General features: G+C 35.4%; 1 protein-coding gene across 1 annotated transcript in view; it reads left to right on the forward strand.

Moving 5' to 3' along the window:
* Positions 1-22,619, forward strand: part of Lrrk (Leucine-rich repeat kinase) — a 790,764-nt gene that overhangs the window by 101,265 nt on the left and 666,880 nt on the right. Inside the window, exon 4 of the mRNA XM_090409582.1 lies at positions 10,723-10,763. Coding sequence (XP_090265708.1) covers positions 10,723-10,763 — 41 coding nt within the window. The remainder of the gene's footprint in view (positions 1-10,722; positions 10,764-22,619) is intronic.

A 22,619-nucleotide genomic window follows, 5' to 3' on the forward strand; every position in this document is an offset into this window, starting at 1 on the left:
TGGGTGACAGAGAAAACCCTCCAGTAAATCCGGGGGAACTTTAGAGAAGAAGGGCCAAGGTCAGGAGAATGATATAAAAGACAGAGATTGAGTGGCTAGGGGGCTCTCGTTTCGAAGTTTGTTCCTGTCCCAGGCCTTTCTGAGGATAGGGAGAGAGTCGTGTTCCCATGAGCAGCAGTTCCGATGAAGATGGGAAGTTCGCTAGTAGCAGAGACAGCCTTTTCAAGATATCCCACCATGAGATTCCCCAATGATTTACTTGTGTGCTGAATTATCACAGCCGTGTCCTAGTGCCTGATTGAAAGTTAACTGGGAAGAAGTGGAACATGCCCATAAGCTTTGAGGATCTTTGAGGACTGTGTAAGGAACTAGAAAGATTGTAAGTAGAATGTTTCATGTAATATCCTAGATTGTGAAGTTCAAACAACAAATGTTGGTTCTGTTATCTAGTGGCATAGAAGGTGTTAGAAAGAATCGGAAAGTCATATTGTAGTTTGAGTATGAATAGTAGAATACAGAGATATACAGATTTGCCTATGTTATGTAATGCTAAGAGTAAATGTGGTTTAAATTTTGCCTTTTATTGTTTACAACTTGAGAGAAAGTTGTGTTAAGTCTCATCCAAGCGTCTGAAAAGTTATGTGTAATTATGATTTCTTTGTCTTAAAGCTTAAGCAAGATGCTTAATTGATTTTGTGGAGAATTAGATACGTGACAAGTATTGTCTCCAGTGTACTCTTGTTGTCTTAGTTAGAACCAGACACATGATATGAGTTTTTTGGATGTTGTATATAATTTGTTTTAGTAAGAATAAACATGTTGTCTTTGTTAATAGCTTGCCTGATTTTGTTTAGCCAATGTACTTCTCATAAAAATACCGAACCTGTGTGACTTAAGAGTTGTAATAGCCACGACTGATTGATTAATTAGTGGGAATTGCTTGAGATAGAGTTAAATTAAGAGTTATTTTTGTGCTTAGCTGAATATTTCTCTTGTATGTAAGGGAAGGAACAATAATTCTTTTATGTGATCCTTAATGACTCAGTCGATAAAAAAATTAATTTTTAAGGATCAATAATACAAGTGAAATACAGCAAGGTAGATTAGAGACTTGGCTCCAGCCAGAGGCTTTTCCTAAGTCTACGATATTAGCATGTGCAAGAGCATATTTACAGCCTTGAAGGGGGGGGGGCGAGTAAAACTAAGTTAAGGACTAAAGGATTAAGATTAATTACGAGCTTTATGCGTGATTAGAAATTGATGTCTATAGACTTCAATTTCAATTAGAAATTGAAGTCTATAGACAGTTTGAACTAGCTCAAGCAACTACAATATAATAAAAATAAGAAAAACTATTACAATGGAGCAGTGGACATCTATTCACTAAATCCTTTAAATAATAAAAAATTAAATATAATAATTTTTATACCATCATTCTTACTGCCTGTGCTATGGAGGCTTAAATGCTGAAATTTAGATATCATATTTCTGATATTATTTTTGGAAAATCATCCTTACAGTTTTTCGGTCATTATAAGTTTTAAAAGAGGTATACTGTGAGTAGACATATTGATACAAAATTAATAACGAAAAAACTCACGTACAAAGATTATTTAATAGTATAATTTTCGCCTGTGTGTGTCACAGGCATCTTCAGTACATTAAGCTCAAATTAAACAATAACTGACAATTCCAAAAAGCGCCACCTAAGTAGCTGGTGTAAGATAACTAAAAAGGTCAATAAATTTCCTTAAAAAAAAAAAAAAAAAATGAATACAATAAAAAGTCAGGAAAGATTAGCATTTATAAAGTACTATTTCCCATAAAGAGGACAGACGTAAGCCGTCGGATCTGTTTAAGTTAGGAGAATGAAGTAGAGTTTCACATGTTCCTTTATAAAGGCGTTCCATGAGAAACTGACTTTTGTGAAGAACTCTTGTTCATTCTCCAAAGAACTCTGTGTCTAGTGAAGATGGCATGTTCTGTAAGTCCAGACTTTTCAGGTTTAAAGTATTCAATATAAGATTGGTGTTCTTCTAGCCGAAGAGAGGCAGATCTTCCCGTTTGTCTGAAATAAGACAATCCACAAGAGCACGGAATCTGGTAGGCACCTGGATGATTAAGATGTAGAAGCTTGTCCTTAGGAGAAGTTAGAAAGGTGGAGATTTTTCTAAACGGTCGAAAGGCAACAAAAATATTCAGTGGTTTTAAAACTTTTGCTATATGTTCACTGATGTCTTGTACATAGGGGATAGTAATGTGCGTTATTTCTTCTGCATTTGAAGAGAAAGGCATATTAAAACCACTCAAAGTTCTTTTAATGAAGCAATTCTTATAACCATTAGATAGAAAGGAAGATAGTTCTTTCTGTAAAAGATCGTCTGAAGAACAAAAGGAGTGGGCCCAATGAACCAGCGTTTTAATAGTTCCTGCCTTTTGACTGGGATGGTGATGAGATTCCGCATGGCTATAATGGCCTGTATGAGTCTTCTTTCTATAAACTGAGAAATGTAGGTTACCACCATCTGGGTGGCAAAGAATTAGAAGATCTAAAAAGGTTAATTGCTTATTTGATTCTACTTCTAGGGTAAACTTGATCCTAGGATGAAATGCGTTTAACTTAGTGAGAAATTGTTGAAGTTCATCCGAAGAGCCATTCCATACAGCAAAAATGTCATCGACATATCTGAACCAATGAGTAGGTCTGGGAGAAATGTTGTCAAAGATACGTTGTTCAAAATGTTCCATAAAGAAATTGGAGATAGCAGGAGAAAGAGGATTACCCATTGCTGTTCCTTCAATTTGTTGATACAACTTATTTTTCTCCTTTGATTGCCATTATTTTTGTTTTCTGTTTAGATATTGTCATATTATATTGCTGATATAATTTAATGATTTAATGATTTTTGTAAATAATCTTCTGATGTAGCTAATACTATTTGATCATCTGCAAATAGTAATGTATATAATACTATATTCTATAATCTATTTTCATTTGTGGGGTTATTTGTATACCAAATGGGCTATACCAGGGGTCGGCAACCTGCGACTCCAGAGCCTCATACGGCTCTTTGACTGAATAATTGCAGCTCTTTTCGTTATTAAACAATCTATTTTCGGATGATGCAAAATGAATGTTATTTATTAAATTAGAAACTAAAAACCCTAAATATAGCATTTGCAATAAATTAAGGACATTTTACATTAAGTCAAGGATATTTTACAATTGAAAATAGCACATGCAATGCTGAAAATTTAGAACTTTCATGTTTGAACTTTTTGAAATCATACGCGATCTTCTTTACATTCATCTTGGATTATCATGGATAATGCAAGAATTCATAAACCCACTGATTTGTCAAATATTTGTTTTAATTATTCATGCCAATTAAAATGACTTAAGTTATGTTGTTTTAATTTATTAAACCAAATACGTCACACTAGGCTAGCACATGTACCGCTACGGTAGTGCTTGCCTGTTTGAACATGCCCATTGTCTTTGCATATAGTGCAGGTATGGTCTGTAAATCTGTTCACTTTGTTAAAATAAGTAAAGATTTTGTAGTGGACGTTGCAGTGCTTTCATTTACTGGTGATTGTGTTAGGTAACGTAAATATTGTAACATTAAATTAAATATTAACAAAATAAAAATATTTGTATAGTATTTAAAATGTCAGCAAAGAAGAGAAAGATAGAACAAGAAAATCGGTCAAATATAGTAAGACATTTTTTAAATAAACACGATACATTTGACAAAGCATATCCACAGGGAGATAAAAAAAAAGGCAGTAGAAGAGCTTCAATGCAAAGTAAACCTAACTGAATGTTCATTTTCCAAATGGATAAAAGCATCAAGAAATACAACTATTGCTAGTTTTGTGGCCGCTCAAGAAGTTGTTAAATGAAAAAAACCTTTTATGGATGGCAAATATGTGAAAGAATGTTTTATTTAAATGTCCAAATTTCTCTTCTTCGATTTTAAAAACAAAGCGGAAATAATTACAAAAATAAAAGACATGCCATTATCTGCTAAGATTGTAAGGGACAGAACTATACGAATGGCAGAAGATATAACAAATCAGCAGGTTACAGATATAAATTCAACACCAGGATTCTCCATTGCCTGTGACGAATCATGCGATGTGGATGACATTCCACAGATTGTACTTATTTGTAGATATGTAAACTCTCAAGGACCTCAGGAAGAATTACTCGATATACTGCCACTTACAGGAGAAACTTGTGGAGAAGACATTGAATCTGCTGTTACCACTTGCTTGAAAAGTAAGGGTATTAATATTAACAAAATAATATCTATTGCGACCGATGGGATACTGAGCATGAAAGGTACAAAAAAAGATTTTGTTTCTTTATTTGAAAAACAAATTTTGCATGAGGGTTTTCTTTTCACTGCATAATCCATCAAGAGATACTCTGTGCACAAACTTTTCCAAAAGAGATAACAGTAGTGATGGATTTGGTTGTAGAAATTGTTAACAAAATAATGGCAAGACTGCTACATCATAGGCAATTTTGTGAACTTCTTAAAGAAAGCAATTGCAAATATCCCGATCTTCTTTTGCATAACAGAATAAGATGGCTTTCCAGAGGTAACGGTGTGTTCATGCAATTTGCCACCTGTCTTGGAAAGGTTAAGTTGTTTCTAAGACAAAAATACCTTGAATATGCACAGTTGGAAGGGTGGATATGACTTCCCATTTAAACTCACTAAATAAGAAACTAGGGAAATACAGCAGTTTTGCTTTTAGAAGAAGTGATTTTGTTTGAACAAAAAGTATATTTGTTTGCGACAGACTTAGAGAAAGGCACATTATTACATTTTCTTACGTTGAAGAAATAAATTTAACTTTTTTCAAAGAAATTGTGGTAAATATGCGATCTGAATTTAATGGGAGATTTGAGGAGTTTAGAAAGAACAAGGCAACTATGTCATTTTTATTGCGACCACTTGAAATTAATCCTGCCGAATTAAATTTTTCACCTTTTTGCTGGAATTGATGAGGCTGCATTTCAACTTGAGTTAGAGGACCTGAAAACCAAGGATTTGTGGAATTCAAAATTTAGAAATCTTGAAGCTGACCTGGAGGAGTTGGAAAGACAAAAATCCTTGCAATACAACACAAATGGTCTGAAATAGAAGAACTTAAAAAGCAAGATCAGAATTGTTTACCGGACACTTACATTCAGTTAAAAACATACGCATTTGGACTTCTATCAATTTTTGGATCAACATATTTCTGTGAACAAATATTTTCTACTATGAAATTTATTAAAAGTAAGTTGAGAAACCAACTTACTTTTAATGAAATTGAAATGTCATGTTTGAAAATGAAAATTACGGCGTATTCACTGCATGTTGAGAAACTATCCCAAGAAGTTCAACAGCAAAAGTTGCACTAAGAAGATATTTTAAATTAAAAAACTTAAAGAAATAGGTACATATGTTTTTGAAAGGAGGAGGAAATCTTTGTTTTATTATTTAATATTTAAAAATATCATATAATTTCGTGTGACATGCCACCCCTGTGTTTTATAAGTATGATAACGTGCTACTGTAAAAAAAAACTGGATAAATAATTTAATTATAATATTTTTCAATGTAGTTTCTAAATTTAAAGCAGTGATGAGCAATTAAATAGCAAATCAAATACTCGGTTCGATCCGCATAAAGAATATTTTCTTTTTCTTTGATAAGAAATTATTAATTTATATTCCATTATTTAGGTATATTTTAATTTTTTAACCTGCACAAATAAATCCACATGTAAAAATCAACATTCATAAAATAGATTTTTAATTAAAATATACTAATTCTGCCGTACAAAACGAACACCGTGGACTGCACAAAAAAATCTGAGAGGGTACGTATGCAGCCCGCGGACCATTGGTTGCTCATCACTGTGTGCGGCTCCCTAAATTTTTTTTTTAACAGATATAATTTTAAAAATGGCTCCACTCCATAAAGGTTGCCAGCCGCTGGGCTATACTATTTCTGGATTCTTATAATTTTATATATATATATATATATATATATATATATATTTATAAAGAGATTTAATGACTAAAACCGAGAATAATTATAAGGCTTTAATGATATAAAACGCTACTAGTTTCGGCTTTTGACAGCCTTCTTTCAGGTGTCTTCTAAAAATAGGAAACAGCAATAAAAAAAAAAATAAAAATAAAAAATATATATATATTTCCATTGTGAGATGTGTTCTAATTTAACTCCTATTTTATTTCCTGTATTTCTTGAATGAATTGTAAAACTTGGTTTGGTATATTTAAATCGATTAATATTTTAAACAATTTTTGTCTACTAATTTTGTCAAAGGCTTTTTCATAATCAATAAAGGCCACGTGTGTTTCTTTTTGAAATTCTCATGTAATTTTTATCATAGCAGCAATACAATGTGAAGTCCTTGAAACATGTGCGATATGTCCACAGAACTTTAATCCACTGTCTACTGTAACTCCAAGATACTGAATCTCATCTACTTCCTGAAGTACAGCTCCACCAATACAAAGCCTATATCTAAGTATTGCAAGGTGTGACACACCTTGCATTTATTAATATTAAAACTGTAACCCCACTCATTTGTCCAAGCTAAAAGGCTATTCTTCCTGTAGAGAATAACATCAGCACTACTCCTGATAATTCTACCTGACTTTACATCATCGGCAAACATTTGAAGATCCCCAGTCAATCCACATGACATATCATTAACAAATAAGTTAAACACTAGGGGTCCAAGCACAGAACCAACCCTGAGGCACACCACTGTTCATCTGAGACACTGCTCCATCATACACAACTTGCTGGTGTTGTTCAGAGAGTCAATCTCCAATCCAGGACAATATGCTATCTATTCCTATCCTTTGCAACTTGTACACCAACTTAGCGTGTGGTAATCTATTAAATGCTTTTGCAAAGTCCAAGAATATCACTATACATGATTCTCCCTTATCCAACCCATTTGTCACCTGTGAGGATATCACAGATTGCTAAAACAAAACCTGCTCTTCGCAAACCCATGCTGATTATTATAGAGAACATGTTGATCAAGCTAATCCTGTATTCTATTTCTAACTAATTTTGGCAACACTTTGATCACAACTGCAGATATACAGACCAGTCTATAACTGAAAACTTCTGTTCTCAAACCATGCTTTTGGAGAAGTATTATTTTGCCTTCTCTCCACTCCTAGGGAACTTTCCCCATTGCAAAACTTTCATTAAATAACCAGGACAAGGGCTTCACTGACTGCACATCTTTTAAAAATATGTGGTGATATGTCATCTGTTCCCACAGCCTTATTAACATCTAACCAAAGCAACACTTGATACACCTCTGATTCTTTCACCTTTAATTCTTCTAATTTTTGCCTCCCTTCTACATGTTGCACAGCATCATTCACACCATTACGATATACACTGAAGAAGTCTTTGTTAATTATTTCCACTATATCGTTTGTTATGGTTACTCTATTACCATAACTATCCCCCATTATCAACCTACCATAATTATTTTTCTTCTTGCTTGCCACATTGCAGAAAAATTCCCTTGGATTATCTTTGACTTGACTGGCCAATCTCCTCTCATAGTCTACTTTTTCTTTTTTAACCATGCTTGTCACTTTTCTGGTATGCACTGTATATTCTTCATGCATCTGTTCACTGTGAACTGTCTTGTACCTCCTTCATAACTTCTTTTCATCCATCTCACTCCTACTCAATTTGTTCACTTAACTTTGGCATGCAGGTGTGCACTGCTTGTATTAGATACTTCCTTATCATTTCCCATGCACTGTCAAGATCTTTTCTACACAATTCATCAACTCAATGTGTTGATGCTAGTTGACTACGGAACTTCTGATAATCATCCACCTTATAGTTCCACATATAGACCTTCTTGATAACAACTTTTTCTTGTTTGACTACCTTCCAAACCAATACCGCTTGATCATTTTCATCAACAGGTCGCAGTGTTGATACCTCATTTGCAACCACATCCTGTGAGGTGTGGTTGTGAATCATCATATCTAACACTGATAATCCTCATGCTGCTTCCAACATGTGCTGCTTTAGATAGTTATCTTGCAGAAACTCAACAAATTAACTCTCCTTGTTATTATACACTATCTCTTCTTTCCAATCCACATTCCTATAATTAAAATTTCCCATTAGGATCATCTTCCTTTTATTGCCCAGCTAGTTTGTCTAAACATTTCACAATCAGTACTCTTCACATTCCCTGGCCTATGACAGCATCCTATTAGATATACTGTTCTATTGATCTCAACTTCATACCAAACAGCTTCAAAATCTTTACACATACTACTATTTTCCATTTTGACTCTTGAATGACATAGTTCCTCTGTTACCATTAACAATACTTACCCTCCTCTCTATATCCTATCATTTCAAGTCCTGACAGTATATCATCCTCAGTCAACCAAGTTTCACTTATGCCATTTATCTTTGGCCATACTGATTCAATCATTGCTACAAATTCTGTCCCTTTATTTCTGATACTCCATACATTAGTATACATGCATAACAATTCTCCAATCTTTGAGGCCATCCCATCAACAAAATCACTCTTTACTCTCTCTCTGCTATAGTGTACTTCTCTCTTCATTCTGACCATCACCATCATTTTGTACTGCATCACTTTGTTCTTCTATAATCACTTCCTCACTTTTGTATCCATCTTCTTCCCTTCCTTCCAGAACTGGATTCTCAGTCTCTCTCTCTTACTCTTAGCAGTATTAATTTTGTGTGAACCTGGTGCACTCTTAATAAACAACAATTGCTCCAAATGACCAACACCAAACCCATTCAAATGCACACCATCAGCTTCGAACCATTCTAACTTCCCTTCGAATTTTTCCCATACATTAACAAATTGAACACTCTCTGCCCAACACAATTCAGCCATCTTGTCATTCAGTATCATTTCTCTCCTTCTCAGTTTGCTACTTTCATATATGGGCAACAAACTAACCACTTTCCCAATGATACTATTTTCCTTCACATCCTGCAGCAACTTCTTCAAGATCCCTTTCTACATTCTTTGTCTCACTATTCAAGCCATTTGTGCTCACCACTATTGCTTATTCTGATACCCATTTCTTCCTTCTATGCAAAGCATCTGATATTTGTTTTATTGTACCACCTTATTTTGTGCACTTTATTTTTTACAACACCTTTAATGTTTGAGTCACCATATAAAGTAACCCTATCATCTTTAGATACTTGCTTCTTCTTATTAACCTCCTTGTCTTTTTTATCTTCTTTCCACGTCACTTCTTTTATTACCATCCCAAGAATTCCCATCTATTTTTGTTTCACATTGTGTTTCTGATTTCGTCCTAGCCTTTCATTGCACTTGTCACATACTGTAATGCATTCCTTTTTATCATTTGATTTGATACTCCATAAATCTTTAACATTTTTGACACATACATAAAACAAATGCTGCATCTTATTCAGCACGAAAAGTCCAGGGAAAAATTCAATCTCTGAGTTAAGACCTTCCGCGCTTCTGCCTTATGCTTCGTTGCTGCCACTGCCACCATTTTTGTAACATTCACTAGCACTTCTACGTTAATCAAAATAACAACTGAAGCGAACCATGAATAACACCTTCAGAACCACAATATATCACCGTACAGTGATTATATCCAGTCTGGCTATCACACACAAGCACTATTATACAAATCTACATGATATAATTAAGGAAAAAAAAAAACTTTTGTAACACCGTTCAAATACGCTGCTACTTCTCATCGTGACACTAGCAACATCCAAATGATATCTCTTTATTCAAATCTATACCGCCATGATTAAAATCACCCATAATAATCATTCTTCATTTGTTCACCAATTGCTTATAGGTTTCTTCATCGTTATCCACATTCCCTGGCCATCTAAAATGGTTCTTCCTTTCAATCTCTATCTCACACCACACTGCCCTAAAACTATTGCCACTATTTCTCTCTTTCATGTCTACCTTATATAGACATAATTCTCCTCCTATCATCAGCAGCACTCCCTCCTTATCCTTTCTATCCTCACAAAAACACTACCATTCCATTTCTATTGCCATCAGGATTTCATCCTCATTCAGCCATATTTCACTTATTCCAACTATTGTTATCCAGGTAAACTCAATCAATTAAACAATTTCACCTCCTTTATTTCTGATGCTTTTGGCAATTTTAAATAAGCACAGCAGCTCATTTTATGTCTATAACCAGTCCCACTCAAGCCACCCCTGTTGATTGTGAATTCAAAAATTTGCAATCTGAAAATTTGAAGAGATTTTTCAGCATTTGATCCCCCCCCAACCTCTAAAAATATGAAAGCTAAAATTACTTTAAGGAAAATGAAAGAAAAGCTCTTTAGTTCTTTGTATTACAATTCTCTCACTCATGTGAAGTATGTAGTTACAAAATATGTTGTTTCATTTTAGTTTGTAATTAACTTTTTTGTGTTGATCTATCATAGTATCCTGTATATCCATTGCAGGTATGTGTCAGAAAATGATTTATTTGCCATCCATTTTTATGCTTAGAGCTGCATGATTTTTTTTTTTTTTTGTTATCATAAGTTTAATTGAATTTGTTATAATTCTGTTTTTAACAGTTATTTATTGATCAGAAAATATTTTATAGAGATTTTTCTTTCATCTTAGCTGATCCAAATATTGTTTGTGGTCCAAAAGGTCATAATAAGGTAAGTCTTACCTTTGTAATGTTATTAGTAGTGGTTGGATAAAAATGGTAAATCATTTATTTTATTCCTCATATTATACTTAATGAAAGCACATGATATTTGCAGTATATATATGTGGAGAGCTTTAGCTCTTAGCATTCAGTAAATCATACTGACTGCATTAAGGCTAAGTGAATTAAAATGCACTTTATATTGTGAGATAGTGCAAAAAATCATAAAAATAGAGCCGTTTGATTCTCTGAAAGTATTTCTAATATAGCAGTTTATTAGTTCATTATTGATTCAAGACTTTCTTTATAGATAAATAGCAAAACAATGAAGGAAAATGTTTGTTTCATTGTTTGCTAATAGTAATTCAGACTTTATTCTGCATTTTCAATAAAAAAGTTTTGTGGATTAGATTACTTCTACTCAGTGTCTCAGTTATGCTGAATAGTTTATATTTCTCTTCTTGAACTGATTAAAAGTCTCTGTAACATGAGTTTTTTCACCTCACCCTTACCTCACCCTTCTGTGAAGGAACTTAACTAGTATTTCCAAGGTCAGAAAGCATAGCAACAGAGACAAAATTAGTGTATGCTGAAATTAACACTTTACTGTTTTAATTGCTAGCAGTAAATCTGCTAGCAAACTTGCCTCTAGTTAGGAAATTGAAATATAAATATAAATTAATTTATATTAAATTAAAACCTGAAGATATTAGGATACTAATGTCAGTTACTTCATGCATTTCATGTTGGCATGGATAATCTTAATTCATTTTTCAAAAAGTTAGCTCTTTTACATTTAAATCAATATAAACCAGATTAGATTAATTCTAATCTAGTTTATATTGTGAAGTGAATTAACTTCATTTAAAATGATTTAGATGGCACAGTATACCATATTTGTATTGTATGTTAGTGAAACATTACTGCAGGATAGTGAAAAGAGCTCATTTGAGGCTATTTGGTCTGATATTGAGACTGGCAGAACAAAATATATAGTTGGGTGCTGCTATAGACCAGGTGATGGAATGGATGGTGGAGATAGTATGCATAAACAAATTGATGAAATGAGTGGAAGGAGGATAATTATTATGGGGAATTTCAACTATGGTAACGTTGATTGGAAGGAGGAGAGGACACATGTGAGGAAGGAAATGGATTTTATTCAATTATTAAGGGATAATAACTATCTGAGACAGCATGTAATTGAAAATACTAGAGGTTTGAGAGTGCTTGACCTGGTAATAGTATCTGAGAATTTGACTGTAATGAATATGACCATGTTGCCACCTATTGGTGAGAGTGATCATAAGGTCTTGACCTGGGAGGTGGCTAAAGGTGTGGAATTTTTGATTAAGACAGGGTATATGTGGAATTACCATGCTGGCAAGTATGACAAGCTTAGGAAATTGCTTGGATCAGTGCCATGGCATGTAAAACTGCAAGGGCTGGATGTCGATGGAGCATGGGAAGTGGTCAAGGAGCATTTACAGAAGGTTATGGCTGATTGTATACCTAGGGTTTGAATAGTAAAACAAGTAGGGGGGGTAAATGGATGAATAACACCATTAAGCTTGAGCTGCAAAAAAAGAAACAACTGTGGAGTGAATTTAAAGAGATAGGTGACCTGCAGGCACACGAACAGTATAAAGCGCAGGCCAGAAGGGTAACGAGTGTGGTAAAAAAAACAAAAGTGGATTATGAAAGGAAACTAGCTATGCAAAAGAGAATCCTAAGCTAAAGAGAATCCCAAACAGTTCTTTCAATATGCTGCAAGCAAAAAAAAAAAAACTGCACACGGCAGAATGATTTTAAGCAATGATGATGGTAAGGAGGTCACTGAATCAGTTGATATAGTGGAATTACTGAGCGAGCACTTTGCAAGAGTATATTATCCAGGTGGTGACATTGAAAAAATGAAGGGAATTGTGATGAATGAAGTGGAGGTGAATAGTGTATTACAGAACCTTAATGTGAATACATCTGTGGGATTGGATGGCATACTGGCACGGGTCTTACGTTATGTGGCTAAAGAATTATCAGTGCCCTTGACAATGTTGTTCAATCTGAGTCTCTGGTTTGGTTTAGTCCCGAAGGTGTGGAAAGAGGGGAAAATAGTCCCACTGCATAAAGGAGGATCCAAGACTACTGTTGCAAATTACCAACTGATCAGCATATCAGGAGTCGTTGTCATGTCTTGGAGAAAGTAGTCAAGGGAAAAATACAGGAATGGATTGATGAAAATGAGATACTGTATGGGGGACAGCATGACTTTGTGAAGGGTAGATCATGCCTCAGTAACTTGCTCAAGTTTTATAACACAGTGACGGCTGAACTGGATAAGGGTAACAGGTTTACAGTGATACTGCTGGACCTGGCTGAGGCATTTGACAGGATACCACATTTAATTCTAATCCGTAAACTACAACATACAGGAATGGATATAGGGTTGGTGAGATGGATTGGTGGGTGGTTGATGGAGAGATATCAGAGAGTGGTTTATTCAGGAGTAGAGTCCAAAAGATGGCCTGTGACTAGTGGTGTGCCGCAGGGTTCTGTTCTTGTACCATTGCTGTTTAATTTGTTCATTAACGATATAGGTATTATCTAAGAGGAACAGTTCATTTGTTTGCTGATGATGCAAAGTTAGGTAGGGCAATAGTGAATGCAGAAGATGTCAAAATCTTGCAGGAAGACTTGGATAGATTGAAGTTCTGGGCTAAGGAGAATGGATGTCAATTTAATGTGACAAATGTAAGGTTATGCATTTTGGGGTGAAAAGATTAGTAGCAGTATATCACATTGGTGGAACTGTACTCCAGGAGATTGATGAGGCCAGGGACTTGGGAGTGTTAGTGGATAGGGAGATGAAGTTTAGGGGGCACATTGCAAAAGTGGCAAAATCAGCTCATCAACTCACTTGGTTGTTGAAAATGACTTTGACGAGCAACAAGCAAGTTATTGTACCTCTGTACCGAGCCTTGATAAGACCTCATCTCGACTACTGTGCCCAGATTTACTCACCTAGGTTTCTTCTTGATGGGGAGGAGGTGGAGAGGATCCAGAGACGAGTGACTAAGATGATAGCAGGTCTATGGAATGAACCTTATGAGAACAGGTTGAAGATTTGTGGGTTGCAGAAACTAGTTGATTAGCAGAAAAGGTGAGATATGATTGAGACATTCAAATTGCTAAAGGGTTTCTATAAGATTAATTCAGAGGATATTTTTGAGATTAGTACTGGTGGTGGGAGAACTAGAGGACACCTATGGAAGCTGGGCAAGAGTGTAGTTAGCAAGGGTGTTAGAGCTGGGCTCTTTACGTTTAGAGTGGTTAATGAGTGGAATAAGCTGCCAGAGTCTGTTGTGGGTGCTATGACGGTGAGTGAGTTCAATGCAAGGTATGATAGATACTGTGAGAATGTCGTATAGTTGTGGGACATGCTGTTTAGGGACTCCCTCGATGAGTCTAAGGACTCCCTGGAGTCAACCGTAATAATAGTAATATGTTCAAGTGGTTATTATAGAAAAATCCTAAACAATACCCCACAGACATACTCAGTCTCTCCACTATGACAACCTATTCTAGTTGTCCTACAAGTTTACCATAAGGTGAATTGACTGTAATATGCACTTTTTTTTCAATATGTAGTTCTGTTATTTATATTCTTGAGTAATTATTACAAATGAAGCAAGAGAAAAAAAAAGATTTATTATTGTATATAGTTATTAAGTGTTATGAAGATATACATAATTTTTATTATTGTTATGAGGTATCCATCCCCAAGGACTCATCATTGGAGGGCAAGCTGCACCGCATAATCCATTGTCTTCATTTCTGAATCCTCCACCATCTGCATGCTGCACCATGTACTGCCCACTCATAGTGTTCTTGTCTCTTAATTGAACGAATTCTCTGGCCAGTTTGTTTGTATGCAGGATGAAAAAATTTGAGCCTCCAGGAGAAAAAAACTTTGTTTCTTCTGTATGAGATTGGCTAACTCACTTTTAATTGAAAAAAGTCTCATGTAAAGATCTCTCTCTCTCATCAAGATTACTTTGCCATTGATGAAATTCATAATTTAACTACTTTAGATCACTGTGTATTCCAAACTAGATTTTTTTTTTTTCTAAGTTGATACATCTGTCATAAGCATTCATGTGAAATTGCAAATCATTCTCTCAATTAGTTTGTTTTATACAGTTGTCTGAAGCAAAAGTGTTGTCTCTATCCCTTTAAATGGATAAAATTGAGCATCGTGTGGTTATAAAATTCTTTGTAAAAGAAGGTTTAACGGCAAAAGATATTCATTCGAAGTTCATAAAAGTTTATGGCACTCTTCTTCATTTTCAACAACTCAAGAAATGGGCTGCTGAGTTTAAATGTGGTTGTATCAGCCTTGAAGATGATCCATGTGAAGGATGTCCAAAAAGTGTAACAACACCAGAAAAAATCATTCATCAAGTGCATGTATGGTATTGGATGACCAGCGAGTCAAAGTGCGTGAACTTGCTGAGACTATAGGCATTTCAAAAGAACTTGTAGGATATATTTCGCATGAAAAATTGCAAATGAAAAAGCTTTGTGCAAGATGGGTGCCGTGCTTGCTCACAGCAGATCATAAATGCACTTGCATGAAAATCTCTGAACAGTGTTTGGAGCATTTTGACAAGAACAAAACTGATGTTGTGCATTGATTTATTACTGTGGATGAGACTTGGCACCATTACACACCAGAATCAAAACAGCAGTCAAAACATTGGACAGAAGCCAGTTGTTCAGCACCAAAGAAGACAAAGTTGGTTCCATCAGCAGGAAAGGACATGATATCGATGTTTTGGGATGCAAAAGGCATTTTGTTTATTAATTATCTTGAAAAGGGTAAGGCAATAACTGGAGAATATTATTCCGATCTTTTACCCAGTCTAGACAAAAAAATTCATGAGAAAAGACCCAGTTTGCAGAAGAAAAAAATCATCTTTCATCAGGACAATGCACTTGCTCACAAAGGTGTCTTGGCAGTGGGAAAATTAAGGAATCTGCACTATGAATTGTTGGAAAATCCACCCTAATCCCCAGGTTTCGCTCCCTCTGACTTCTATCTGTTTCCAAAACTAAAACTCTTCTTCGCTGGTCATCGTTTTTCTTCGAATCTAGAGGTGATTGCAGCTGTAGAGGGATTTTTGCAGATCTTACTGACAACCGCTACATGGACGGGATAATGGCGCTGGAGCATCGCTGGAATAAATGTATTAATCTTAAGGGAGATTATATTGAAAAATAAAAATAATTTGGAAATTATAAATTCGTTTTTTCATTGCTAGGCTAAGAACTTTTCATACCACCCTCGTAAATTGTTAATGCTGAATTAAATGTGCTATATGTAATACAAAAAGAGAATAATAGTATGGGCTCAAAACCCACTTTAATGTAAGATAGAGATGCACAAAACAAAATAAATGTGAATTCCACCCACAACAGGTTGTAAATTTTTTGTATGGGGGAATTCACAAAATTTGTGAAACCTGCTGAAGCTTTAGTTTAGATTCAGAAACTCTTCTCTATACTACTTTTTTCAAGCTATTACATGCCTGGTGATTTCATCCACAAACATTCACATAATAATAAACAGAATACAGTTTTATTTGCCAATGATCAGGTTCTAATTGAAGATAAAAAAATTCTCTAGAGGGAGTAGTCTTTTCATTAAATGAAATAACAAAATCATACAATATGGAAATGTCCATATTGTATGATACTTCCAGAACCAAAATTGTGGCATTTAAAGGCTGAGACCCAATTAGAAGCAAAATTTGCATCAATGATGATATTACAGAACAGATTAATACATTCAAATATTTAGGCTGCTACTTATTTTATGAAAGCAAAAAAGACATGCAACATAAAATAACCAATTATATAGGAATAAAAAACTATTAATCAGATATATAATTTAAATTTAATAAGTAAGAAAACGAGAATAAGAATCTATAACTCAACAGCAAGACTTATTTAACATATGGTTCAGAAGCCTAGACCATAGCTCAAGCAGATAGAAAAAGACTGATAAGCTTTGAAATAAGATTCATATGCAAAACTTGACTTCGAAGAAATAGCGATATCTTTAGAGAGAGAGAGAGAGAGAGAGATGGGGACAACATACAGAAAGAATGAGTGAAGGAAGACTGCCCAAAGAGATACAGAGATATCGACCTCAAGGGAGAAGGAATAGAGGACAGCCTTTGAAAAGTTGGGAAGAGACCTTTTCTAGTAATAGGCCTAGTGGCCTATTACTAGAAAAGAAGATAAACAGAATAATAAAATAAAGAAACATAATAATGCATGAATTTTAACTAAACAGGACAACTTGTGCACAAATAAAAGCAAAAGTGTAATGTACAAAGTTTAAACTTCTGAATCTTTCTTTTAAGGTTACACAGTGATCAGCACTCATATTTGTAAATTTAGGGACACAAAAACACACGTGTTGAACAGATTATTTTATTAATTACTAATAAAATAAAACTCGAGTCAAGTTTTATTTTATTAGTAATTAATAAAATAATCTGTTCAACACGTGTGTTTTTGTGTCCCGAAATTTACAAATATGAGTGCTGATCACCGTGTAACCTTAAAAGAAAGAATTATCATAATCCATGGAGATGTGACCCACAAGCAGTGCAGCCTCTATGGTAAGCTAAAGATATGTGTTTCCTTGTTAACGAATCGACTAGCCTTTTTGAAACGATGTAGAGACAGCAACTAAACTAAAGAAGAAGTTTAAATCAGCCAAAGCGCTCCGTATTTATGCCCGGTTGGAAAAAGGCTTGTTACGAGGCACGTAAAAATCTAGCATCCACCCAAGCCAAAGTTCTACAACTTAAATTTGAATTATCCGACTACGTTATTCCAGAAATTTGGGAGATTCTAGACAGGATCACTGACGACTCGGCCAAGCACTCATTACTGAAAAACAAAGAAAAATTAGTAATGAAATTTCAAGCCCTACAACAAGAGAAAAGCACAAGACCATCAAGACGCCATTACGAAAGGAACAGCCAATCACAAACCGACATCATAAGGAGCAGCCAATCACCCACAAAAAATGTTAGGAGCAACCAACCACCATCGGATCATTGCTTGGTTATCAACCATTCAAACCACAATCTCACCCAAGGTGAACTCTCGCTGCTAAAGAAAGGGTTGAACTACGCCATTGCTCCAAGGTCAGTAAACAAACTTGATATCGTGTATCATATCGAGAGAGGTTTAAGATCCCTCCCCACCATTCTGGCTGATAAAATACAAATGGAAACATTGTGTATACTAAATTCAAACAAAAAACTAAGCACCAACTTAAACAAAACCGAAAATCTAGCCCTTAAATCCTTAAAAAATAACCAAGACATTATAATCATGAGAACAGATAAAGGAATGCCACCGTCCTTTTAGACCGTACAACATACAATGAAAAAATGAACCATTTAATATTGGACCACAACACCTACCAAATGGTAGGTGTTGTGGTCCGAACCCCACAAAACGTAACAAAAAGAAAACAACTGAATTAATCAAATCCATCCGCACATGGCCCGAAGAAACAACAAAAAAATTAATACCTCGGTATGCCCGTGCACCCAGAATTTATGGCCTGCCAAAAATACACAAACCAGGCACACCACTTCGTCCGATTGTTGAAAGAATTGACAGCCCAAATCATCACTTAGCCAAAAAATTAGCTGCCACACTCAAGGAATTGGTAGGTCAGTCCCCTTCCTACATAAAAAAATACACAACATTTCATTAATAAAATTAAAAACATTGCGCTCGACAACCAAGATTTATTAGTCAGCTTTGACATAACTTCCCTTTTCACCAATGTCTCGATCAATGACACGATCTTGCTCCTACAGAACATATTTCCACATGACATCACGGCCCTTTTTGCCCACGTACTCCGCTCCGGATATTTCGTATGGCAAAACAATTTTTACCTTCAAAAAGAAGGTACAGCCATGGGCTCACCACTTTCTCCCCCAATAGCTAACTTTTATATGGAAGACTTTGAGCAACGTGCTCTAGAGACAGCATGTCTAAAGCCCAAAATTTGGCTCAGATACGTCAACGATATTTTCGCCATTTGGCCCCACAGCCACGAAGTTCTAAATACATTCCTTAGCCACCTAAACAAACAGCACAAACGTATCCAATTCATCATTGAAATGGAAAAAAATAACTCTCTTCCTTTCCTAGACACACTTGTCACACGTCTTCCGTCTGGCTGTCTCTCCTCAGTTTACCGCAAACCTACACACACACAGGCTAATACATACACAAAAATTCTTACCACCACCCAACACAAAAACTAGGTGCCATAAGCCCCTTAAACACAGAGCCCTAACTATTTGTTCTAATGAACAGGCTCTAAACCAGGAATACAAGATCATCAACCAAACATCTATCAAAAATGGATACAGTAAAAAACCTATTCACAAGATCCTCCATAAAGATACCAGTAAGAACAAAAAAGATTTCAAGAATGCTATTGCCATTCCTTATGTTAGAGGCATTTCTGAAAAAATAGACAGAACACTTCACAAATACAACATTAAAACCACCTTTAAACCCCCAAATAAGTTAAGACACCTACTCAGTTCTTCTAAAGATCCTCTTCCACACCCAGGGGTATACAAAATACAATGCACATGTAACATACCATACATAGGGGAAACAGGGCAAACTATCCCAATCAGACAAGACGAACACAAATGACACATTAAATACCTCCATTTTGGTAAAACCGGCCTTTCTGACCACACACTCCAAACATACCACAGTATTGACTGGAAAAATACCAAGTCCCTACACCGCACCAAAACCTGGTTTGAGAGAAAATTTAAAGAGTCATGTGAAATGCTCAAACACAACCCAAATCTCAACAAAAATGATGGCCTAACCATTTCAAGAATGTGGAGGACCCATCTACAACCTGTATAACAACCTAAACTAGCCTTAGAAAAATCCCACTACAAGAAGACAACCTGGTGAAGTGTTTGGAACATTCAACAGCAACTGAAAGAAATAATTTTATAACAATCAAAACTATCCAGAAGAATATTAATACACGAGGACTTTAGCAGTTTATTGTAGTTGTATTTATTTATTTATAATATATATATATATATTTTTTAATTTATTTATTTTATTTTTTTATTTTATTTTATTTTTTTATCACTAGAGGTCAGGCTAGGAAAAAGGATTTATTAACTACTTAGATTTAGTTTACCAGTATACAGGGCATTAGCATGTAGCTTGGTTCCTTATACAGATGTATTCTTCCGATGATGACCTCGATATAGGGGTCGAAACGTCAAGTTTTATTTTATTAGTAATTAATAAAATAATCTGTTCAACACGTGTGTTTTTTGTGTCCCTAAATTTACAAATATAAACTTGTGAATGAATGCTGTGCATGAATCAGCTGATGCTTTAAATTATGACTAAACTAAACATCGCTTGTGGTACTAAATCATGTATAATCTTTATCTTTGCAGAACGGCCAATCTTTCTGATCTGCTGAGATTAGAACCCAAGAACATCGGGACTAAATTAAATTTTTAGAATCAGAGAAGTCCAGCCTTACTTGCCGTACTATTGACACTACATACACAGTTCTGTGAAACCAATCCAAGATTCTACATTCCAATAGATTTAAATTTGATCATCTATTCCTTGAACTGAAACTTTACATGTTCAAATTATAACTAATTTAATTGCATCTTGGTCTTGAAGTTTTAGGAAAGTAATTGTCATAAACTGTTCATAATTTTTGTGCTTAAGGGTTTTGTGCATAAGGAGTGCTTAAGGGTCAAAGCTGTATAACTGAGAGATGACCTCCACATAGGCTTTAAAGGAATGCGGAGAACCGAACAGGGCTTCTGACCTAATGTCCAATCCTCACCTTCTCATGGTGCACCCTGTTGGGTGTCTACCTAGATACTGAACAAACGAGGATGGGCTGGCAATTTCGGATTTAGCTGACCAAATTGTATTCTTATTGGCTTAAACCAAAATACAAAATGATGGCACAACATGACAATATTTCATGACGGCTGGGGCATTGCCTGGTTAAACAAGGCCCCCGTTGTTTTCGCCAGGGAACCAGGGCGAACAGCGAAAAGTCAGATATTGGAACAAATCTGAAAGCACACTCTAACTCAACATCACCAGAGTTCGGTACTATCAACATAAGAAGCCTGAATAGCAAAGAAATGGAGCTAGCTGAGAAATTAGATAAGTACCAGATCGACATAATAGGGTTGACTGAAACAAAAAAGACAAAAACTGGTGAGATCTCTCTGAGCAATAAATACAAAATGTTATATTCAGGCAATGACAACCAAGGAAAAGAAGGAGTAGCCATAGTATTCAGCACTAAATACGAGGCTAACCTTCTTAAATGGCAGGCAGTCTCAAGTAGAGTGATGTGGGCAAATATGAAAATGGGAAACAGGACAATGAGACTTATTTGTGCCTATGGTCCCACAGAAGGTTTTACTAAGGTAGAAGTGGAGGAATTTTTTGAGGCTTTAGAGAAAGCAACTGACACAGTGAAAAAGGAAAAGTTATTCCTTGTTGGGGATCTAAATAGTAGAGTAGGAAATGATTGTGAGACATTCAAAAATATTTTGGGAAAATTTGGAGAAAAGAGCAAAGCTAATAAAAATTGCAAATACTTGTTGGATTTCTGTTCAGGACATCGACTAGTTATTACTAACTAGTCGATGTCCATATTCAAACACCATATTCAAACATAAAAATGTGCACAAATTCACATGGAGAGAAGAGGCAAGGAATAAGAAAAGTCTCATTGACTATGTTATTGTTGATAGTGATGTTTTCTCCTTGGTGCTGGACACCAGAGTGTAAAGAGGATTTGAAATTGGAAGTGATCACTATTTAGTCTTGATTCTCGTAGACAGGCTTATACGTTGGTTATGCATTTCTAAATAACTTAGGGAATTGAAACAACGTAGATCCGAATATAAATTAAATAATATTTTAATAGATATTTCCGATATTTCGGCAATGTCACATTGCCATTTTCTAAAGGAACTTACAAAAAGGCAGGTGCACACAAGGCAATAACAATACAGTAACTAAGAATGAAGATTTGAAGCTATCGTTCTCCTAGAAGTCCTGATGGTGCACTCTGGAGGGCTAAGTAGGCATTCTTGGCCGTTGGGCTGAAGGTCTGCTGATGTATGCCTCCCAAATTTGGGGCAGTCGCATACAACCAAATTTATTGAGGTTTGGAGAGTTTCTTAGGGCAGAGGCTGATTCTATAAATAATCTTTCGAATTTATATTTGCTCCGGTGTATTATTGTTGCTTTCTTCCACCGTATTCTGTGGCGAGTATCCAGAGCATGGTCTGCAAGACCAGAATGGCTATACTTGTAAAACCGGATGTAGTCCTTGTGTTCAGAAATTCTGATATTCGCTGTCCTGCCTGTTTGGCCAAAGTACGACAGTTTACAACTGCAAGGGACCTGGTATACACCAGGTAGGTCTAGGGGAAGTGGTTGGTCTTTGGTAGAGCGGATAAGGGATGCCAATTTTCTGTGAGGCCTGTAACAGGAGGTGAGGTCATGTTTTTTTAGAATTTTGGTAATTTTTTCGGAGGTGCCTCGGATGTAGGGAATGGTGATGAATTTAGAGTAATCTTTTTTGTGGAGGGGGGGAGGAGGGGGCTGTGGTTTGTAGGTTTTAATATTTTTTGGATTTTTTGGGGGGGGTAGCCATTGGCTGAGAAAGTGTTGAGGATGTGATTTAGTTCAGTGTTAAGGGCTAGGTCGTTAGAACAGATTA

This window comes from Typopeltis vanoorti, chromosome 19 (assembly GCF_054136105.1).
Source record: "Typopeltis vanoorti isolate ZY-2024b chromosome 19, IOZ_Tvanoo_1.0, whole genome shotgun sequence".
NCBI lineage: Eukaryota > Metazoa > Arthropoda > Arachnida > Uropygi > Thelyphonidae > Typopeltis > Typopeltis vanoorti.